The sequence below is a fragment of the Xenopus tropicalis genome, chromosome 6, assembly GCF_000004195.4.
Source record: "Xenopus tropicalis strain Nigerian chromosome 6, UCB_Xtro_10.0, whole genome shotgun sequence".
Classification (NCBI taxonomy): domain Eukaryota; kingdom Metazoa; phylum Chordata; class Amphibia; order Anura; family Pipidae; genus Xenopus; species Xenopus tropicalis.
Window position 1 is genome coordinate 46,720,693 of NC_030682.2, and position 24,557 is coordinate 46,745,249.

At 37.5% G+C, this 24,557-nt stretch overlaps 1 protein-coding gene across 8 annotated transcripts in view; it reads right to left on the bottom strand.

Annotated features, from left to right (window-relative positions):
- The window catches only part of thrb (thyroid hormone receptor, beta), a 245,918-nt gene that overhangs the window by 33,423 nt on the left and 187,938 nt on the right, over positions 1-24,557 (bottom strand). For 7 of the 8 annotated variants that reach the window (XM_018094691.2, XM_031903426.1, XM_031903427.1 and 4 more), the window contains 2 exon segments: positions 23,129-23,192; positions 18,678-18,707 (listed from right to left, as the gene is read on the bottom strand). In XM_018094691.2, the coding sequence (XP_017950180.1) occupies positions 18,678-18,707; positions 23,129-23,147 (49 nt within the window). In that variant the 5' untranslated portion in view covers positions 23,148-23,192. 8 annotated transcript variants of the gene reach the window in all.

Consider the following 24,557-nt stretch of genomic DNA (forward strand, 5'->3'; position numbering starts at 1 on the left):
GTAAATTGCGTTGATCTTACGCCAGTTTTTACATGGCGAAGCCTGGCGATGTGTGGCTAATTTTTTACACAGCATAATAAATATGCCCCTTAGTCTTATGACACATGGATTGTTTTATCTGCTGGCATATGTATATGCACCCCTTGTATGTGTATGCACTGACAGGCACAGGATCTGCTTGTCTTCACCCTGCCAATCTACCTTAATGATTTACTGCTGATCATTCATTCCACTGGAAGGAATTCCAGATAAGGTCACATATCTATCACCTATCACAAATGTGTCAATTCATTAAAAATATCCTGTCAGGAAGGTTTTCATAAATAGAGAAAAAAAATTAAAATGATCAAATGGATTTTTATGGATTGAACAATTTGATCTTTTATATCTCTACCCCTTGGTCTATTATGTATTCTCATTCAGATTTATATACAGGTATATGACCTGTTATCCAGAATGCTCAGGAGCTTGGGTTTTAAGGATAAGGGATCTTTTTGTAATTTGGATCTCCATACCTTAAAAAATAATTTAAACATTAAATAAACCCAATAGGATTGGGTTGCCTCCAATAAGATTAATTATATCTCTGTTGGGATCACGTACAAGATACTGTTTCATTATTACAGAGAAAAAGGAAACCATTTGTACAAATGTTACTTATTTGAGTAAAATAGTCTCCCGTAATTTGGAGCTTTCCGTATATTGGGTTTCCAGTTAACAGTTCCCATACCTGTATATGTACAAATGACAAAATAAATTGTTGAGTCACCTACACAGGTTCTTGGGATACCTTTGGGCTAATGCCACATGTAACGCATTTTTGGCGGATATCGGCTACATGTGCCTGCACCCGAGCGCATTTAATTCATTCAGGTGCAGGCAAAGGTAGTGAGATAATAAAGCGTATGGAGAAAATGCTTGGCAAGCATTTTTCGGCTTGCCGAAAATATGCACCATACGCTATGTGTGGCATCAGCCTTGGGGTCTCAAGATATACTTTCGATGGGGTAAAATATTCAGACCTTCTGAGCAGTACTCCTTTAGTCTACACAACTGTTATAAACATTCTAATTTGTGATATTTAATGGTGCTTTATCAAGAAACATTTGTAATAAAGCAAGGTTTAACCATGCATGATTTATAAAACATTTCAGCCGTATAATTAATTCATTATAATATTATACATTTGACAGCACAAATATAACATGCTGTAAGCTTGTACAGTTATAACTGACAAGGCATTATATAGAGACTAAAATATCCCTCTAAAATATCCCACTCTACTTAGTAAACATACTAGAAGTCTCCAAGAGGATTGACACTAAAAAACTATTCTTCAAAAAATGAATGTTCATTAAAAGTTACCTATAGGACATGTTGATGATTTTTTTGCTGACAGGGCTGCTTTTGTAAGTAATTGTTACTTGAAGTTCCTAAACCTTGAAGTTCCTAAACCTGACTGTTTTGCTAACCTGACTGTCCCTTCTCAGCCTGTCAGTTATAGCTTCTAATGCTAATGGCCTCCTGCTGCACATAGAGAAACAAAGGGCACCAGATAGGTAATGTAAAAGCATTGGGCAAATGGCAAAATGATAAATATCATGCAAACACAATGTTATGATAGATGTGAAAAAGGTTTAATTTCTGGTGTCAGTATCTCTTCAAGTGTACTCCCATTTAAAAGATAGGGCTCCTTTACATCTGCAAGTGAGCAAAGTACAATTTCTGGTGCAATCGTGTTTTTTTCCCACAATGCAGCATTTTTATTTCCCAGTATTCCAGTGTCAGTACAGTCAAAAGGGGGGCGATGCACTTGATGAAATTGTGTCCAATTTGCCAAAATTACCACAACTGTGCATGCATTTTTTCGCAAATAGGACATAATTGCACAAATCGGACGATATTCCAATACAGAACTATTTGAAAGTAGCTCATTTTTAATGAAAGGGGTTTAACAAGCGACTCACTACTGGGAAAAGTTCAGGAGAGCAACTGCGCTTGCAAATGTAAATAAGCCCTAGTCTTTTTACACATTTTTTACCAATTGTCCCTTTGTATTTTATCTACAATATACATATAAAGCAGGGACAGAATCTCTTGGATCCATCTTAAAAAAGAATATGGATGCAGAACCAGTGTCTACCTAGAAAAGGGAAACAATTTTAGCACTAGTGATCCTAGATTGTGGATGTGTAGTAGCACAGAATAGGCTTATGTAGCTCAGCAGCCAACACATCTAAAAATAAAGATTTGTGAGATAAGCATCCACTAGCCTAGTGACCTGAACACTGCAGACTGCAGAGATATAACTTAGATGTAGTTGCAATAGATTACATTTAAGAGTCTCCAGTAAAAGATGAAGGTGAGATGGCAGTGTGGGTAGTGCAACCAAAAATTTATTCAGTACAGAAATAAAAATGTTTGTTATTATAAATCCTTACCAAATGTACCTATTTGGTCAGTCAGTATGGCAGATTTTATCCAGCATGTATGGCACCTTGGGACTGGGGTTGAGGGTGGAAAGCCAAAGTGAATGTATTCTGCCTAAAAGGACCACTGCCACAGTACCTGACCATTGGATAACCCTATGGCCACCTTTAGTCACCTTAAATGATACTGCATACCACAAGTACAAAAGCGCTGATTGTTCCTATATTTTCTTTGTCTATTCAAACCACACATGCAATTATCCAAATAAATTAAATAATCAATGGAAATAACATCATATCTCAATCTTTTACCTGATCTTACATGATGTTTTCCTGTATTATACATAAACATTGTGTCCTGATCTCACTAAAAATGTCTGTATGTCCTCTATGAATGTTATTATTTGTGAAATAAAGAGGTTTAAAATACTAACCAGATGCATACATTGCCATGGTTCTGTTTTTAAATAGTCAATTCCTATTAGTCTGCACCTCATTCAGCCATGCACAAATCTGTTATTGCTTTAGGTCATGCATCTGCCTGGCAGAGAGGTCTTGCGCATGCTTCCCCCCCATAGTGTGACATTAATGTTGCACTTCTTAACCCTTGTTATTATGTTATAATTATAGAAGTGTTTTCATGATTTAAGCAAGTTATTTATCATGATTTTTTTTAAAATGATATTGTATGCGGGATACATAATTAAATATAATGTGCAACTTTCAATGAACCCTATGACAAAAAATGCCAGTTTTTCTATATTGGATTATCCAACAGCACATACTAAAATGGTCTAGAGTATATTTTATAAATTCCAGTGTTCAGGGGTATAGTTTCCCTTTAAATGTAAAGAACACATGCAAGCATAAAATATTTATTTATTTAACTGTAGCTTGTAGTTGAAGTCTCATCACACTGTTTACTAAAAGAGCACTATACTTTCAAAGGACACTTTTAGGTATAAAAAAAAAGTGTTATTTTTTTATACCTAAAAAATCTTTTGACGTTTAGTTTATTAGTTTATCATATGAGAATAATTCCTACCTGACACAGAAATCTGGCTGCCTGTGTAGCAGAAAATAGGAGTTCTCATTCAAATTACTAATAATTGTGTTATGGGCTAGGGAAACAAGGTAGAAACATACCATAGTCATATGATTTTGTTTAGATTTTTATACCCCTCCTGTTTTTGTGTGAAAAACCATTAGGCTGCAGTATTGTGATTGTGATATAAGATAACAAAAGGGTTCTGGACAACTGGCTCTTTTTCAAGTAAGGCTGAGCTAGAATTACTTGGCTGGAAGACAGCAGACAAACCCATATGTACCACAACAGAGTAAGCAGAAAGTAACTTTTCGGTGCTGCTTTCATTTACTAACTATATTTACAAACTTATTTTGCTAATAGTTTACTGTGCACATTAGCATCTAAAAGGCAGCTCTTTTGCATGCATCAGAGAGCAGTAAAGGTATTACTATGTTAGTCTCTTACTTTATATTGAAGCACAGCCCTGAGATTTTAGATGAGTTACAACACAGACTGAAGTTAAACCATTATTTGCAGAATGGACTGTGTTATAAATGTGGTATCAGTCTAGGTTTTATTATTATGTAAATTATAATCAGTATCAACTTAATTGTGGGCTGTTGACTGTAATATGCAGCTGATTGCACAGTTTAGCAACTTACCTACCACAGGGCACACCACTGTCACGCTACAGGAGCCACTATGGAGCATGCACAAGGCAACAAGCCAGTTGTGGGTAAATGTTGACTTCTGTGTGGCTCCAGTGTGGCTCTTGCACCTGTGAGACTGGTAATATCTGAGTAATATCTAAAAAAAATACAGGTTAAAATAACCTAATGAAATGAATGCCCACTATATTTGGTGGATTTTTAATCATACCAGTTACCCTTTACAGTATCTTCAAGAATATTGTTGCTTTTTTTCTTAAATAAAGTAGTGCTCAAGGGATAGAAACTAATAATTTTTTGTTTATTCGTGAAATGTTGACACTTGCATTTTTTCCCAGCAAACTCAAAATGGCCTCTAAGTGTGGATAGCCTTTAGTCTGGACTGGCTCCGTAACATTTTTTGTTCATGCTCTATGAGGCTATATTACTGTATATTGGATAACATGCATTATTTATGGTAGCTCATTGAAAAAAGGAAATGAGCTGAGAGGCCAGAGTTTTTTGCTTAATATGTCACATTTAAAAAGATTTTGAACTCAGTGTAGTTATAACATTACAGTAACACAAAAGGGAGCTGGATAAAAGTCTTGTATGAGACCAGCACAAAACCCAAAGAAATAAAGGACCTCATAGCAATGTGCTGAGGCTTAGCACCAGTCCAGAGATTCAGTCTTCAAGAGGTTGCATATTTGAGGGGTCATTCTTTGAGCCCCTGGGCACACATTTCAACGGAAGTTACAGGGGTGTGCTGCTCTTACAGGGAGTGCCGCATCAAAAATCCAGCGCTCCCTGAAAAGAACAACATAAGGAGGTGTACGCCAGGTAAGGCCTGTGTCTCCTGTTGCTCCTTGTGTTTATAGTAAGATTATATAATAAGCACAGGCAGTAAGTTATAGGGCTTGTTGTAATGTTTAATCTCCTGTTTGCCCTGACACAAGTGTGTTTATGTATTACATGCATTCACACGCCTCAGTAGTTTCTAAAGCAGGCATTCGGGAGTTAAAAGAAGTCTTTTAATTAATTTATATAATTTAAGTGATTTCCTGCTTGGTTGATTATCATACAATGAAGTAAAGAAAAAACAAAATAGAATTCAGGGCAAAAATTGTTAAAGATGCCAGTTGTGCCAGTGTAATTATCACTACAAGCAGAACTACAATACATTTCACAGTGTGAAAAAGCTATCAGCTATTGGACAAACAAATCTGCTGGAAAAGATTTTAGGTGACAGCAAAGCTCAAAGGTCTTATCCTGCAGCATCTAGTCTGTACCAAAAATAAAATGTAAGGATAATTTTTGCACAACTAGGTGACAGGCCACTTGTTGTCACGGAAACAAATTAGCCTTTAAAAACCAGCACATTATTCTTCATCTGAAAATGTTTTAGGCAAAAAAAACAAAAACACCCACAATATCCTCTTTCACAGTCCAGTAGGTTAATATTAACAAACAGCAATGGTAATGTATGAATAACTGTTTTATTCTTTTAAAGAACAAAGGAAACAAATTGACAAAAAACATTGGCCTACATTAGAAGATTCCTTTTAATTCATGCAGGATAAAATACATCTACGGTTAAAACTACTAGGCGAGTCCCACACACACTGTGCCATGTCATAAACAACAAGAACAAACATGCAAATAACAGAGGGGTGACGAGATTGACAGATACGTTCTGTCCTGGGAAGGAAATGGTTTTTGATTAAAGATTACAAACATTTTACATTTTTAATGTACAATAAATGACAGCTTGACAAGCCACTGCAATTCTAAAGTAATTTCTTCTTGTTGAAATGTCTATTACAGAAGGAACTTTCAGTCCCTGGGTAAGTGCCCTTTCTGAGACACCCTGACAACCCTGTACTTGATTTCTGTGGAGATTTTGCCTATGGGAACAGCAATGTATACATGGTTTGCTGTTTAACTATTTCTAAGAGATCCCGAAACCCAACATGATAACTTATATTGTCTGAATTTCTACATGACAGAATTTGCATCGCACAATAAGGAATGATGATAGTAATAAACATACATATCTAACAAATGGGATACAGATTATGTTTATTTCTAGTGTACCATATTTTTTTTACTTTTTTTTTTTTAAATAAACATAAACTGTGTTGATCACTAGAGAACTTACACCCGTAACACACTCTGTGAGGTGCGTTACAGAAGGGCTTTAGCTTAGGTGTATGAACTGAGCAATGCCTCCTGCCTGTCACAGGTGAACCTTCTTGTGTTTTTTCTCCTGTTTCCCACCCATATATTGTGGGGAACAGGCAAATGTCAGTCATTAGACTAAACCATTTTACTAACTTTAAAACGTTTTCTTGTATTCATATTCTGTTCATGAGCGAAGTAATGCTACAGTACAATGGCATATTTTTCAGCAGCATACTTACAAAGTACTTACCCTTTAAGTATGCTAGAATCAGTTCTTAAAGGGTTCCTCATATTTACATATGGGGTAAAGTTATCAGACTGCAACTTGTACAAGCAAGCCCAGGTTGGTACTATGCTCAAGTAGATTCAGATACAAACTCTTGGCAAAATAATGCTGCCAACAGTGACTGCAAATGTGTCAAGTGAAATATGCCCTGAGCTCCAGGTGATCTGAGCCATTCAAAAGACCACATCTTTACTAGAATAGTGGTTTTATATAATTTGCATACAAAGGTCACAAGGTACAATGTAGAACAATGTACAAAGTAAACATGACCGCCATACAGATGGTGTGGATATAGTACCTTTGCTGAATGTAAAAAAGCATATGTGATCACTTTACTTAAATGACCCTCAATTAAAACTTGGATTCCTGAATGCCGCACTCCAGTGTTAGCCACATTTACATGTACCAGCTATCTAGATTGGTGTTAGACAACATATCTATTTCATATTACCAAACACTGATTATGTGTTTACCTATAAATTAAAAAAGGCAGACTATACTATGGGAAGGATCTGTAGTACAACAGCCAAGTGGCCAAAGGCTACATGACAGTATCATTTTATTTTATTAGTATGTATTTTGATATAAGTAACTCATTCTTGCTGTGCAATTTTATAATTTTATATAAAAAAGGCCTGTTATTAATTTGAAGATAAAAAACTTATTAAAAGGACAAGATAACCAACAATAAAAATGTTTTGAGATATTATTAATTTCTATACTATATAAGTAAATGTTTTCTTTGAAAAAAAATTCCTCAGGTTATTGCAGTGTGTAGTTCTGCAGCATTTAAAAGTCTTTGTTAATTAAAATTGTAATGCTTTCTAACCTCAGCTTTTGGGGCTTCTGCCTTTCCTAGTGTTACCTGTTCTTTAGGGATAAACTAGAGGAAAAAGAGGGGAGCACTCACCAGGATAGCCTGCTATAGTAAGTCATTCCGTGCTACCACGCTTTTACGCTGCCCCCGATAGGGCCAAAATTGCAAAAAGGAGTTTATAGAGAAGCGAAGCACAGGAAAACTTAAAAATAAAAACATATATTTATTTCATCAGTTAAAAACAAGTCAGAGCATATTCACCTCCTGGCTTAACACGTTTCGTGGTTATACAACTTCCTCAGCAGCTTTAGGAAGATTGTGATCAGATTTTGTGAGTTAGGTGGAAAAAAGTGGTTGGAGGAATTAGATATAACTGATCTTTTAGACAAGCCAGGCTGCTATATCATTTCATGGTGATGGTTAGCTAGTGGTCCTATCATTATGCTGATAGTGTTTACTAGACGGTGTGATCTTATAGTCTGACTGGCCAAATCTCCTGTTGAGAGAACCAGATATTCGCTCCTTACACTTCCATACAGTTGCACTCTGCTCTGCTGCCTTCCTCCTGCCCATTTGTGCCTGCTGATACAGGCTGCTGTGGGAACCCTGAAGCTACCTCCACCTCTGAACTAGGCTTGTAGCTGTAGGGTTCCCACAGCGCCTTGTGTAAATCATTGCTGCACTAAATAATCAGTGCACATATCACTCTAATGCTAAACATGAAACCAACAAGACTTTTCACCACAATTGCGTCAGATTTGCGTCAACTGACACTGGTGACACTGGGAATCATGGGAAAACACTGCATAGCTCCTTATATGTGAAAGCTTTAAAAAGTAATGATTTGCTGCATTTATTTTATGCTCTTGATCATTTTGGAACACAGGGACAATATAAAACATAGAACTAAGAAACTTCATTTCGGGGGGGGGGGGTTAATTTAATTACAGATGCAACGTTTGCTTTTGTAAATAATACCAACATATCAGAACAGAACCAGATGTTTGCTTTCATATGGTAGACCACTAAATGCTACTTGCTTATTGGTTGATATGGCTTAACAGACCAAAAGCACCACTTGTTTTAAACAAGGAATGAGTTTAATTTAAACAAGCAAAATAGGAAATACACTACCTGCTCCCTGATTAGTAATGCATTACGAATGAACATGGCTCATTTACAGTATTGCTTTTAAATGTCAGAAATACTATCTTATATACTTCTACTGACCATAATTAAAATAGCTATATCTGTCATCATATTATGTAAAAGGTGTGCTCTGCTGTGTTTGATCTTAGAGAAAAAAAGCAAACCTTCTGCTTTTATCTCCAGAGGAAGGTACTTTTAGAACATGTTTGTTGACATCCTCATCTGAGAATATGTAATTAAAGTGTTTCTATTGCAGATTGCAGGCTATTGATTGACTGTATCCAAGCAGTCTGGTTGCTCCTGACATCACTCAGAGGTTAAAGCTAGAAGCACAAAGCAGCTGTCTGCAAAAGGGCCGTCTGAGGTAAGTAACAGCTAATTCTAAAGATGTAAAGTGCTTAAACCAGTTTAACTTTTTTATAAGGTGACAGCCTCCTGAATCTTTAATCCCTGCTTAAGTCACCCAAGCACAAAAAACTTAGTAGGACCCTTGTCTCCCGCTAACGATTTTCTGCATTTTCTAACTCTTTGAAAACCCACAGCAAGCTTTACCAAACAAGCTAGTGCTTAATTAGTGCAACAGGTCTCTGGGAAGAGTGCTCAAGGAGGGGTTAAAACAAAACAGTCCCCATGTCTGCATAGATGGCTTGCAATTAGGCTAGTTAGATTGTGTTCTACAGAAAGCCAGTAAATATTGGCAGAGGAGAATACCATTAACTGCAAGTTATATGTGGCCTTGCAACCTATAGCTTTAATATCCTATTAATCACATGAATATTTAAGAACAAAACAAGGCAAAAACAGAAGAAATTTTGTTCTTTTAAGTAATGGTCTGGTATATAAATGGAAGACCTCAGCTACTGTTCTGCGTTAATGCAAGCAGCTACCAAGTCCTTATTACCCGGTGAAAAATTGTTTATTGCAGAACTAATTCTTATTTTGTGTATGTCATTAAAAGACAGTTATAATTGTGAATTCACGTTTAAAGCCATCAGGGAAAGATATATTTTACTTATGTATTTCTAATTAAACTAAATTGTCAAGAACCATAAAACCTCGTGCCAACATGAACACAGGTATGGAATCTCTCATCTGGAGACCAGTTATCCAGAAAGATCTGAATTACAGGAAGGCCATCTCACATAGAGCCCATTATAAGCAAATCATTCTAATTTTTTTACAATTTTTAAACTTTTTTTCTCTGTAATAATAAAACAGTAGCACTTGATTTTAATTAAGCTACATGAATCCATAATCCCTTCCCTGAGCATTCTGGATAACAGAGACCCTATTCCTGTACTTTGTTGTTACTATTGTTTGCAAGATGCAAACAAACTGACTGTATCTGCACTGCAGTGATAGGGTTAAACACAATTATCCTATGTACACTTGAATTTCATAAAGAACAGGATGTACAAAATGCAAATGGGATATATAATTGATATTGCCTAATTATCTTTCTCAAGCATTAGATTAAGAAGTGCCTTTTCTAACAGAATAAGCACATTTTAAGATAGTAGTTATTCAAAATATTCTTTGTTAGAAACAAAAACAATGAACCCTTGTATCTGCATTAAACAAATATCCAAAAATAATTTAGAAATAGTGCAATTAACGAGGTCCAATCTTTTGCAAACGCTTTGAAATATATTTGTTTACCTTTCCTGTTCTCCTGTTGCAGGTCACATTTATAATTGGCACCAAGGTCATTCAATTCCACTGTAAGCCTTGGTTCAGTCCAATATGATCCACTCAGATTCTGCATGTGCTGTCTGTCTGATTTAATATTGTTCCGGTTTCTATATGCATTCATTTCAGTTGTGTCGTCTTTAAAACTCCAGTGTTCAGTCTCTATATAAGATTTGGTCTTTCTGTCCCATACTGGTAGAATACATTGAGCTTGATTCAAAAATATTTTTGTGTATGCTGGAGGCATGGTTAGCATTTTGGTCAGAAGGGGTGTTTTAGATAAAAGGAATTTGGAATCTTGAAGCCCTTTGCCAAATGTCTGCATTACCTGCTGACTTTACAAATAAGATCATGCCAACCTTAGTATATAACCCATATAATGTCGATGTTGACAATCCTTAGGGCTCCCGGTCTAGGCGCTTCTGAATGGGCATCTTGTGTCTTTACGAAGGGAAGATAAAACCTTGGGCCAGGAGGAAGACTTCAACAATTTATGAGCTCCCCCCATGATCACTTAAGGTCCCTCAGGTCGGACCTGGTCGTGAACAATATTTAGGTTCTTAGTATACAAAACATTAAGGATTCAGCCTTGTATGACTGTTCTTACCACAGAGTGACCTGGATCACTCCTTGTTACCTAAGTGTGACATTCACAGTGATCACTGATCTTCCAGTGAGCTTTTTACTGTTATACCTGATCCTACTCAAACATTTACCAGCAGTTTTTTCCTCAGAAAGGTCTTGAAATCTACATTTGGCATGATATTTCTTTATTTTGTTTTAGTATTGCAAATACAATACAATACATTTTATTTATTCCCTTTTTAAAAAAAAGAAAAACAAAAGAACAATATGAATTTCCTTTTCTGTAAAACTGGCAGAATTAGCCAGATCCAGAAGCAAGCAGCTACAGCCAAGTTCTGATGAAAAGAACATTTAGCAAAAAATCATTGTATATATATTTGTATATGTTATTTACCAAGCATACTCTTAAACAAAAGAAACAGACAAATATCTGTAGTTTTGCAAAATATTTCCCTTTAGTTCCAAAATCACAAATCTATTCATAAATAGCTTTTAAAATTTGCCTCTATCATATCACCTCTCTCCCTTTTTTTCTGGCTGGTAAAACTCATACAGCATCTATTAAAACCAGCCAGGGAGCAAGCAGGCAGAGTGGGAGGCATTGGTGAATTTAATGCATGCATTCAATTTGACAGCTAGTCAGACTAACCTTAAGAAAAAAACAAAAAAACATTTTACAAAATAAATAAATAAATAAAGGAATGAATTTTCCAGAATAATTGAAAACATTTAAAACACAGGACCTCTGTGTACATTAAGCACACAGAGGTCCTGTCAGAACAAGCAGATGACATTACTGGCACAAGCCTACTTGTGGGTCCATACAGTGTACCCTTAATGATGACCCAGCAGCTGCAGCTAGTAAGCTGCCATATTCCTTTAAAATTATAAGTATTTGTATAAACACATGTATGACAGCTATGAAGCCTAATATCATTTTTCAAGGTGAAAGTTAACTGACAGTTTGTACTGCAGTATTTATAGGGGATCTATTTTGTGAGCTGTCATAGACGTGCCTATACACCTACAGTATATGTAATAAACATCTATAGAAATAAAGACATACAGATGGTAAACTTTTTTATTAAAGTAAAATGAATTACAAGAAACTAATTACAAAGAATTAGCATGACAGATCTCTTTTAAGAGGAAAAGCTCTAGCCATACACATGGGTAACTGTATAGTGTATTGCCCCAGATAGGCTGAGACTACCTAAATATGGTAATAATGAATAAAACCTGCAATCTGCATAAACCAAATTTTAAGAAAACATAATGATTGTAGAAATGGGACGGATTCCTGACCTTCAGCAGTTCCACAGTCAGGGAAATGAAAACATCTTATTTTTGTTGCCATGGAAAAAAAGACCAAAGGACAAAAAGCAGTTCTCAAAAATATATTTGCTCTTTATTGGAAGTAGTTTAGAAAATAAGCAATAAGAAGAGTCACACTGCTGACTCCTAAAGCTTTGCATGCAGCTTTTCCCACTGCTTGTCATTGCTTTTAGCCGGGAGAATATTTTCTCCAAGTGAAAACTGGACTCTACTTACAATTCTACATAAGCACTTTTTCACTGTGCTAATATCATAAATTTGTTACTGAAGCCCCTCTGCTGGTCTGTCTGGCTCTCAACAAATGATTAAACTGTAGCAGGAAGCGTCTCCTAATAAAAGTAGATAAAATGATAGAAAAATAGAACTGAGCAGCTTTCTGCATCCATAACCTTAATTTTTGCCATTTGGTCCGCAGTCTGAACCCTGCCCTGACAGAACAGCGGAGGGGGGCGATGGTGTAGCAGTAAAGGCTACTCATATTATATATATGTGATAAAAAATTAAAGGAAAGCTATACAATAGCTATACAATATTTACTGATAAATATAATTTAGTTTGGTAAGATCCTTTAATAGGCCACTTAATATAATATAAACTGTTAAGTATTTATTCTGGGGGTATAGATTTCCTTTAATATAAATTGCAAATGGTCTCAAAGATCAAGTTTAGAGGGAATGCCAGCCTTAGGCACAATAAAGCACACAAATTGCCAGTTTTTTTAACCACATTGTAGTACAGTTTAAAATATAGTGAGATGCTGCCCATTCATAGACATTCCTGCATAGATGGCCAGTCAGTACTATTAGCTATGGACTTTTCTATGTTCTACTAGATAGCCAATGTCCTGTCAGAATTCCTTATTTTCTCTCTCTCTGGGGACGCGAGTTTGACCACTCCCCCTTTTTAAACCACACCCACTTAAAACCACACCCATGTTATCACAAGAGCTTTTAAGACTATACCCACATTAATGGTGATAGCGCAGCAAAACCCCAAATGGTTGGTGCTCACTGTAGGGATATCACCCTTCATTCATATGTGAAAGAATTATATTATGCCATTTTAAGACACAACCTTAAATCCTTATTCCCCTGTGGATAGCACAGCAACCCCCAGCACATAATTACACATCTTAGGGACCATATAATGACTATTTTCAAATGCTATCAAACTCCCAGAACAAACCCCTGCCAGGTTCACCTCCCACAGGCAGCATAGGGCAGGCAGAGTATGGCACACACAGGCAGGGTAGGGCAGGCAGAGTATGGCACACACAGGCAGGGTAGGGCAGGCAGGGTATGGCACACACAGGCAGGGTAGGGCAGGCAGAGTATGGCACACACAGGCAGGGTAGGGCAGGCAGAGTATGGCACACACAGGCAGGGTAGGGCAGGCAGGGTATGGCACACACAGGCAGGGTAGGGCAGGCAGAGTATGGCACACACAGGCAGCATAGGGCAGGTAGAGTATGACACACACAGGCAGGGTAGGGCAGGCAGAGTATGGCACACACAGGCAACATAGGGCAGACAGAGTATGGGACACACAGACAGCATAGAGCTTGCAGAGTATGGCACATACTCTGCCTGCCCTACCCTGCCTGTGTGTGCCATACTCTGTCTGCCCTACCTTGCCTATGTGTGCCATACTCTACCTGCCCTATGCTGGCTGTGTGTATGGCACACACAGACAGCATACACTGACATAATGCAGGCAATGCTCCTACAGTCTGTCTGAGGTGTGAACAGGGGGAACAATGTGGGTGATTAGAGCCTGAGGTGGGAACAATGGAGGGGGTGAACAATGCAAGGATTAAAAGGTGTGAACAGTACAGGGATTACAGCCTGAATATGAGGTGTGAACCATGCAGGGGGCCATTTAATCTCAGTATTGATACCATTTAAAGCTTCCACAAATGTAAATCATCAAAGGAGCTAGACAGGTGGGGGGCCACACAGAGGGGGGTTGCGGGCCGCCAGTTGGACAGCCCTGCTATAGATGACTCAGGGGTATAGTTATGATGCTGTGTAAAAAATGGAGTGAAGTATTACCAGTGATGTTGCCCAGGGCAACTAATCAGCAAATAGATTTCAACAGTTAGAAAATCAAAGCAAAGCATTTTATTGGCTGCTATGAGCAACATCGCCGGTGATGTTTTACTCCACTTTTTACACAGCATGATAAATACACTTCTAAATCTAGCAAGCATTGCACCTTTTTTCTGCACATAACATCTGTTTTCTCTAAAGATTTTGCCATCTTTCTGTTCAGGGCACTCTAGGCAGGACAGGTGGTGATAGGGGGCTATGGATTGGCAATTGGCTGTTCGCCACGTCAATTAAGCAGAAGCCTCTCCAGATTTTCTTATTCAGAACATTTGGCAGGCAGTTTTGACCCAGACAGCACTTTCAAAAACCAGGCTGTCTAGGTAAATCCAGACAGGTGGCAACCCTATAAAAAAATTAGCCTAAAGGGATATCACAACAAAACTAAGGCTTTTTTTTCTTGTTTTAAGAATCATAGATTCAGAAACTTTGAAAACTAATGGTATGCTTAAATGATCATATATTGATTGACTATTCTTTTATCTATGGATAATTTTTAAAGAAGAAGGAAAGGCTAAGTCACTTGGGGGTGCCAAAATGTTAGGCACCCCCAAGTGATTTTAATCACTTACCTTGTACCCCAGGCTGGTGCCCCTGTTAGGAGAAAGTCGCACCAGCCCGGGGTAGCTGTAGCGATCGCTTCCTTCTTCCGCGGTGAAATCCTTGGGCCGGCGCATGTGCATTAGAGTGAAAAGCCAACTTTTTTGTTAAAGTTCGGCTTTTCACTCTAATGCGCAGTGCACCAACGCAGAAGAAGGAAGCGCTCGCAGGTACCCCAGGCTGGTGATGTTCTCTCTTAACAGGGGCACCAGCCCAGGGTACAAGGTAAGCAATTTAAGTCACTTGGGGATGCCTAACATTTTGGCACCCCCAAGAGACTTAGGCTTTCCTTCTTCTTTAAAGGGATAATTCATTTTAATATCAGTCTTTAGTATGTTGCCAGCAGTGGTATTGATGATGATTTGCAGTTGGATATTATTTTTCCATTATTTACATTTCACTTGATTACTTGAACAACTCAGCAGTTGGAAGTCTGAATAAAAAATTAATAGGAATAGAAGGATAGAAAAATGAGAATAATGAAGCAGCCTAGTTGTTCTGTTTTTGATTGCAAGGGTCAGTGACCCTGACAACAGAATAGCATTTTCAGTTGAAGGCTGGTAAGAATTAGAATTAAAAGTAGCGATGAGCCAACCTGTCCTGTTTCGCTTTGTCGAAAAATTTGTGAAACTGTGGAAAAATTCGTAAAACGGCAAAAAATTCATAAAAATGCAAACATAACGCTACCATGCAACTTTTTTTGATGCAACCTTTAATGTATTTAAAGTGACCACAACTTTTTTGATGCAACCACAATTTTTTCCCATTAGACAAATTTTTTCTTGACAAATTCTTGTACAAAAAAACTGCCAAAATGCAGAATTTCGCTACAAATCCATGCCTGCCAAAAATGTTGCTATTAAAGTGATATTGACACTAAAAAAACTATTCTTTAAAATATTAATGTTCATTAAAAGTTACATATAGGTCATGTTGATAATTTTTAAATGAAAAGGCTGCTTTTGTTAGTAATTGTTACTTGAAGTTCCCCAACCTGGCTGTCCCTCCTCAGCTATAGCTTCCAATACTAAGGGACTCCAGCTGCACAAATATGGCCACCCCTCATAGAGAAACACAGGGCACCAGATAGGTAATGTAAAAGCAGTGGGCAAATGGCAAAATGATAAATATCATGCAAACACAATATTATGATAGAAGTGAAAAAGGTTTTTGGTTTTTTGGTTTGGTTTTCTGGTGTCAGTATCTCTTTACGTCAAAACCATACAAAAATAAAATATGAAGAGCAGGAAAAAGCAGCAGTACCCAGAAATATGCAGGAGGCTGGGTCCATAACAAGATTCAGTCATCCTGTCAGGATCTAGTCAACAGACTAGATCAACTTATGTTAAGAGGTTATGTAACACATAGCAACCAATCAGCAGGTAGCATTTACTGGTAGCATTTACTCCTAGGCAATCTTAGTGCCTTTTATTACATATGGGGGTTAAAGTTATAGCGACCCCAAGGAACTGACTACATCATATGCATCAGAGACTTCAGTGGCGACATTGCCCCCAGAATTTTTACACCTAGTTATGAATATTTAATGCTGGCAGACAGGATGCTTTTTTGCCTTTTGAATGGAATCATGTTCAGCAGCACCTAGGATATGTGCAATAGTTTTTGTGCCAAATTTCTTGCAAACAAACACTGAAAATGTTGACATCCTGACAACAAAAATGCAAGTGCAACAAAGTGCATGGGCTACTGCACAAATTCTATTGTATTGGCCCACAACTACATTAGACACATTGCCACAGATGCAATTACACTGTGGAAAACAACTGAATTGTGGGCAAAAACCAGGGCGCCTCTGTGAGTAAATTACCCTTTATGGATTTTTTATGACTAAAGTTTTTGTTTTCATCACTGCCTCGGTATCTGCACAGACTCAGTATCTACCTTATCATGTGTCATTCTGTGCAAACTGGGAAAATATGATAATATAAATTGGATGTCCTTAGACTTAATCAAATTATTGCAAACAGTACAGTTAATGCCTTCAGAGACATTTACAATAAACTGAAATAAATGACTGGGATTTGATGTAATATCTCCTCATTTTATGGTGGCTCTCAGTGCATACTATCATTTAAACATTACCTTAGCTGACCTGGATTAGGCGCTGGCGCAATACAATGAAAGATGAATTGGATTTAATATTATGCTATTAAAAACATCCAGATGGCGTAAATTATTTGCATACTGATGTGCTGCTGAAGAAACCAATATTAAGTTCTTTCTCTGCCATCCGCTGCCAAAGGACTATACTGCACACTCTGTCCTGTACTGCTATTACCCTGGGCTTTAGGCAAGGCGATTTTCTAAAGGGCAACACTACTCCAATATGAAATAATGGAAATTACAAGCTTTCAGCTGATCCGTGCTTAAATTCTGAGAACTGTGGAACTGTGGGAGTGCATACCAAGAAAAACTGGGGAAAAATAATTATAGTGAATAATAATAAAAATAAGAATGAACACGTGATTAAAGGGGATGTAAAGGGGATGCAAAAAAAAAACAATAAAAGAAACTGTAATTCTATGCAACATTCCTATATGCTTTCACTATATTTTATATGTCTAACGTTTTTTTAAAGTTATTTGTACAATTAGCAATATCTGTCTGTCATTTGCTGTTATATGCACTTCTGGTTCTGATTCTGAAACAAAGTAGGAGAACAAAGCTCATTAACAGACCTGGAAAAGGTATACAAGGCTAGGTTCTCAGAATTTTAGAACAGGTCAGGTGAAGGTTTATGATTTTTTTCCATTATTTTATGTTGGAGCAATGATTGTAGGGAGGTTTCTTTCTCAGGATTTCCTCTGTTCCACATACAATGGAGGAAAGGGAAATACTGTTCATATGATTCCATTTCCCTGGCTATATGTAGGCTGATCAGAAAACCCTGTACTAAACAAATGAGTCCCAATAAGGGCAAAGCCAGTCTATAGTTGGGATCTGATCAGCTAATTGCCTGGCTGTGAGTTAAAACCCAGTATACCATAATGCATACCTCCCAACATTTTGAAAATGGAAAGAGGGAGAAAAAGAAATGCCGCGCTCACCCCCTAAATACCACTCCCGTTTGACTAAATTTGGCGGGTTATTTAAAGTTTGAACACATTTCTGGGGGTTTGGGGGCCTTGTTTTATGTGTTATTGCAATTTTGTTAAAAAAGCTGAAATTGCCTTTTAAGCTGCAAGTTCCCCCAAGAGACCTGTTTAGCTTATTAGTTACAATTGTATCTGAGGGCAGGGGAGGCTTTTTACCTCTCTGGGCTCTCTGTCAAAAGCCCACTTATTTAATTAAATGTGAGAAACAATGTATCTAAGTGCAGGTGATGCTTGTTATGAATTCTTGGGACTCTGGCAAAAGCTACTTTTAATTAAATGTGAGAAACAATGTATCTAAATTCAGGTGAAACTTTTAGGTTTAACTTTCTGGGCTCGCTGCCAAAAGCTACTTTTTAATTAAATTTGTATCTTTTTTAGCATTCAGTGCAGGAGATCAAAGGGAAATTAGGGACTTTTCAGTAAGAATACGGGACTGCTGGTTGAACTGTCAAAGGAGGAACTGTCCTGAGAAAATCAGGACAGATGGGAGCTATGCCGTAATGAATAGCATATCAACAAAGAAGCACAACATATAGGAGAAACTGTGTTCCTTTCCCAGAATTCCCTCTGCTTTAAAAAAACAAATTAAAAAGTCTAGCTGAAGGAGTGGATACATGTACTCAAATGCAAATAGAGGCCAGGAACTACAGACCCTGGCTAGAGAAGGCATAGCTGTGCTAATATATGGAAACTGAGTACCAAACTTACCAAGATGGCCAGGTTTTGTTTCTTCAGTCTCTAAAGGAGGTTAATAAGGAGTATATTATTACTTTGTATAAATACACATTAGGTTCAAATCAGTAAGCTCAACCATACGTTATCCCTCTGCAGGACACTTAAAGAGAAACTAACCCATCTGCAACCACCTGGTGTGGGATTTAAAATAGGCCCTGACATTTCAAGTACAAAGAGGTCCAAGCTGCATCCCACCAGCCCACTAAATAGTGACTGTCTATGGCATCTTACAGCAGCCTCTCTGGCATTTGCCAGAATCCAAAGCTTGCCAGCACAGACCTACCTACCACTCTGCACCTAAACTGTTGAATCCAGAACTTTTTGTTCCCACAGACAGCATATTAGATTGCCCAATGCTAGCCATCTGTCATCTTAACAAAGCTATCATCCCAAAGCCTAAAGTTTTGCTGCAGTGCCTGCCAGAACAGTCATGATAGAAAATCTGTTGTCCTTTTCTCTCCAACAATAATGACCTGAAAGAGGTGCCTACTGCGCATGCCTGACTTGCAGGGGTAGTGAGCATGCCCAGTAGGCACCTCGCTGTGCGATAAAAAGCGACGTGAAACAGATCGCAGACTAGGGGTAGGCAAGAGAGGCTCCTGCCTGGCGCCCCCCAGTCGTTGTGCCCTAGGCAGCTGCCTCTTCTGCCTACCCCTAGTTCCGGGCCTGCCAGTAGGCATCTCTTTGAGGTCATTATAAGCAAGGGGGTGTGGCTTCCAGCTAGACATGAAAGTAAAAAAGCTGCTCTTAAGCTTCTTGTAATAGAGAAACAAAATAAATTTGCATGCAGGGAGAAAGGTTATTCTGGGGGCTGTACAGATTAATTTTAGAGATTTAAAAACACAAAAAGGTTTACTTATTCTTTGATTATACATTTTTAGTTTCAATTGTCAAAATTGTTTGAAATATATTGCTATTGCTCTGGATTTTTTCTATTCTCTGCACTACTTGTTGTAACTCGTGAAACAATGCAGCAGAACCCTGCTCTGTAGAAGACCTAGATACATTTACAAATAACTTCAAAGTCATTGAAAATGTTTAATATATACTGAAAAGATGCTTATAATTACATTTTCTTTCATTATGTAAAATAAAATCGTTTTTGGTTGGAGATCCCCTTAGGCAACATAGCACTGAATTCATTATAAAAATGCATGAATAGATTTACTTATATGGGCTGTAGCAGTAAACTGTGGTTTAGGATACATGAAACAAAGCTGCCCTTTTAAAGATACAGTTCTTGTCACCATATACAGTAATAAACTTTGCCAAAAACTGCTTCCCTTCCCTGGATAAGTACATCTTTTACAGTTTATTGCTGACAGTCTGACATTTTTACAAACATTTGGTCTTAGCCTTTCCCTTCTCTCCACATAGGATTAATTGTGATTGTCCAGGCCCAAATAACAAGTCTCCTTTAACTCTTTTTTTGTTCTGAAGTGCAGATCAAAAGAAATTTGAGTATTGGCACATTCATTTATAAACCACCCAGTTCCTATTATTAATCCAATCATTTGCTGATTTTTCTATCGCTATCATAAGATAGTAAAATAATTGTGCAAAATAGCACTAGTATTATCTAAAGCCAGTCTATATCTGCACACATTTAACTACCAATTTTTATACAAATTAGGACAAATTAGACCCTAGTCACACAAAATGAGATGTACCCCTATTCCATCCAACCCTCCCTACCTCATGATTTATGCAGTTTGGTTAACCATTTATTATATTGTACCATATTTGTATAACAGAGAAAGAGGAATCATTAAAAAATATGAATTATTTGCAAATTATTTGAAAAATAAGATCCCTTATCTGTATTTGCATTTGCGGAGTTAAATTAGATGTTAGTGTTATACAAGATAGGATGGATACAAATTACTTTTTATTAATGTGCAATGCACTGCTATAGGAAAATTATACTGGGAAATATTTTTTAAGAATCTTAATGGAGAAGGAAAGACATTTGTGCATTTATTGCCAATAGATTAGTCACAAGAGTGCAAGCTAGAATGCTATATTTATGCTGTAGAAAACTTTACCATACCTGAGTAAACAGCCCTAAAAACTCGTTGTTTAAAGTAATACTGTCATGGGAAAACATGTTTGTTTGTTTTTTTAAAAATGTATCATTAATAGAGATTCTCCAACACAATCCTGCATTGAAATCTGTTTTTTCAAAAACACTAAAAGATTTTTTATATTTGATTTTAAAATTTAACATGGGGCTATTCTTCATTTCCCAGGGTGCCACAGCCATGTGACCTGTGCTCTGATAAACTTCAGTCACACTTTACTGCTGAGCTGCAAGTTGGAGTGATATCACCCCCTCCCCCCAGCAGACGATCAGCGGAACAATGGGAAGGTAGAAAGATAGCAGCTCCCAGTGGTTATGAGAATAGCACTCAATAGCAAGAAATCTTAGTCCGGCTTGGGACTCCTCCATTTATATGGAGTATGAGAAACAATAGGTTACTTGAAAGCAGTTCTAATGTGTAGTGCTGGCTCTTTCTGAAAGCTCAGACTCAGGCACAATGCACTGAGATGGCGCCTATACACCAATATTACAACTAAAAAACATACATTTGTTGGTTCAAGAATAAAATTTTTAGAAATAAAAAGTATACCATAGAAATCATGACAGTATCCCTTTAAGACAGTATCTGTCAATTTAGCTTGGTCTCAGTAACTTCCCTGCTGCAGCTCTGGCTGCTGGTAGCTCAGATTACACAGCATAGTTGGGGGAGGGGAGGGGGGGAGAGAGATGAGAGGGGGAGGAGGAGAAGGGAGAGAAGTCTGATAGCGAAGAACATGTGTACACAAAAGAAGAAAATAAATCATGTGTTTCTTTTGATAGAAGACTCAGTATTTATGTAAGTATGTATATCTTTATTTATAAAGCGCTACTTATGTACGCAGCGCTGTACAGTACTCAGTGCAGCATTTCTGTGCTTATGGCTGTATTTACATAGACCTTTCTGATAAAGCTTACGTAGTTTTTACCTTTACTTCTACTTTAATGCAAAACTCCTACAGTCCTGCAGTACAAGTGGCTTGGCCAAAAACATTTCTGTAATACTCAGCCTATTCACTGCACCATACTGGCACAGGAAGCACAAAGTAAAACCCAGAGCAACCAATCAAATCTTTGCATTCATATTTCAGCAAAGATTTGTATGTATCATGTTAGGTATTATAAATCAGTAACAGAGCACTAAGATATACCAGCAGGCTGAACTGAGAAATGAAAAAATGCACAGCAGTGGCACTCAAGTACTTGTGTTGGTATCACTGGGAAATTAGCTAGTGGTATTTTCACAATTCATTCTGTTATAGAGGCAGTTCACTTAGGAGATTTAATGTTCTATTTTCTTTGCCTTTTACAGACAAACCTGTGACTTTGATCTGCACTTCAGCAGGCTTGAGGATTTTTGAGAGGGGAACAAATAGAGTTGTGCACAGAGGCATTTCTAACAATAGGGCCCCCAAGTATTGCTGCTTGTACATATGCTATATAAATACCTTAGGCAGTAGTTTGCTTCTTATAATATGGCAAAACAACAGACTTCTGGTGTTTGGTTATGATAACTGCCTCTGCCTAAGTCCTTTACAGGCCAGTCGCTCCACTTATAAATAGTGATTTATATACAAATTTACTCAAGGACACTGCTCTGTGGAACTGTGGAACAATCTAAAGGTTTGGCTGATGAGGTGCGAAAGGAAATATTAAAAAATCATTAAAGGTATAGGATCCCTTATCTGGAAACCCATTATCCAGAAAGTTCCAAATCACGGAAAGGCCATCTCCCACAGACTCCATTATAAGCAAATAATTCTAATTTTTAAAAATGATATCCTTTTTCTCTGTAAAAATAAAACAGTATCTTATAACTTGATCCCAACTAAGATATAATTAATCCTTATTGGAGGCAAAACAATCCTATTGGGTTTATTCAATATTTAAACGATTTTTAGTAGACTTAAGTTATGGCAATCCAAATTACAGAAAGATCCCTTATCCGGAAAACCCCAGGGCCCCCAAGTAGTACCTGTACTACTTGGTTTGGGATTTAATTAGCAAATGCCCTGGCTGTTCTTTAAAGTTGGTGGGGGATGCTGCAGCCTTACTATTTACCTTTAAACAAGGATGCTGTTCACAAATTAAATTTTTGTGTGGGGTTTACATGTCCCCTTAAAGGGATGTTAGTGTAAATGCCACCAGCTTCTAAAATGTGAAAACATTGATTTCAAGTTTCTAACAGGTTACAGAGACTTGGGCAAAGGACTGATTTTAGGCCTACACCTGAATTTTGGTATAACAGGAGGTAAATTTCCAATTGTCATATGTAGCCTCTAAACACTACAGGGGAAATGTTCTCAAGAGCCATAACATATACAAGTACAGAAAACATTTTCTTTACCTGACATACTGCTTGGCATTATGGATTGGAAGGTCTGCTCATTCTTCTAAGCTTCACATATAACCTACAGGAGAAAAAAAACACAGCACCATGTGTAAATTTGACTAAGGCAGTAATGGGCTGTAGAACAATTACACTGAATTTACTGCTGCTTCTAAAGAATAGTATAAATCTTTCATGCATTTCTAATGTCAAAAAAAATACTGGGAAATGTAGGGCCTAAATATATATAGAGGAAACTAAACAGCGTTTTTGGAAGGAGTTAAGGTGCACAAGTTGTGTTCATCTGTTGGAAAATCAAACACAATTAGTGATGGAATAATGCTATGTGCGGGTATAGTTTCAATGCAGTCTGAAGTCTTTTCCCCCTATTAAATGTAATAAGAACACCATTCTTATTTCAGTGCAGATATATGCTTGATATCATTGAATATAATCCTATTTGAAAAATTTGAAGATATATATACAGTGGTGTGAAAAACTATTTGCCCCCTTCCTGATTTCTTATTCTTTTGCATGTTTGTCACACAAAATGTTTCTGATCATCAAACACATTTAACTATTAGTCAAAGATAACACAAGTAAACACAAAATGCAGTTTTTAAATGAGGGTTTTTATTATTTAGGGAGAAAAAAAATCCAAACCTACATGGCCCTGTGTGAAAAAGTAATTGCCCCCTGAACCTAATAACTGGTTGGGCCACCCTTAGCAGCAATAACTGCAATCAAGCGTTTGCGATAACTTGCAACGAGTCTTTTACAGCGCTCTGGAGGAATTTTGGCCCACTCATCTTTGCAGAACTGTTGTAATTCAGCTTTATTTGAGGGTTTTCTAGCATGAACCGCCTTTTTAAGGTCATGCCACAACATCTCAATAGGATTCAGGTCAGGACTTTGACTAGGCCACTCCAAAGTCTTCATTTTGTTTTTCTTCAGCCATTCAGAGGTGGATTTGCTGGTGTGTTTTGGGTCATTGTCCTGCTGCAGCACCCAAGATCGCTTCAGCTTGAGTTGACGAACAGATGGCCGGACATTCTCCTTCAGGATTTTTTGGTAGACAGTAGAATTCATGGTTCCATCTATCACAGCAAGCCTTCCAGGTCCTGAAGCAGCAAAACAACCCCAGACCATCACACTACCGCCACCATATTTTATTGTTGGTATGATGTTCTTTTTCTGAAATGCTGTGTTACTTTTACGCCAGATGTAACGGGACACGCACCTTCCAAAAAGTTCAACTTTTGTCTCGTCGGTCCACAAGGTATTTTCCCAAAAGTCTTGGCAATCATTGAGATGTTTTTTAGCAAAATTGAGACGAGCCATAATGTTCTTTTTGCTTAAAAGTGGTTTGCGCCTTGGAAATCTGCCATGCAGGCCGTTTTTGCCCAGTCTCTTTCTTATGGTGGAGTCGTGAACACTGACCTTAATT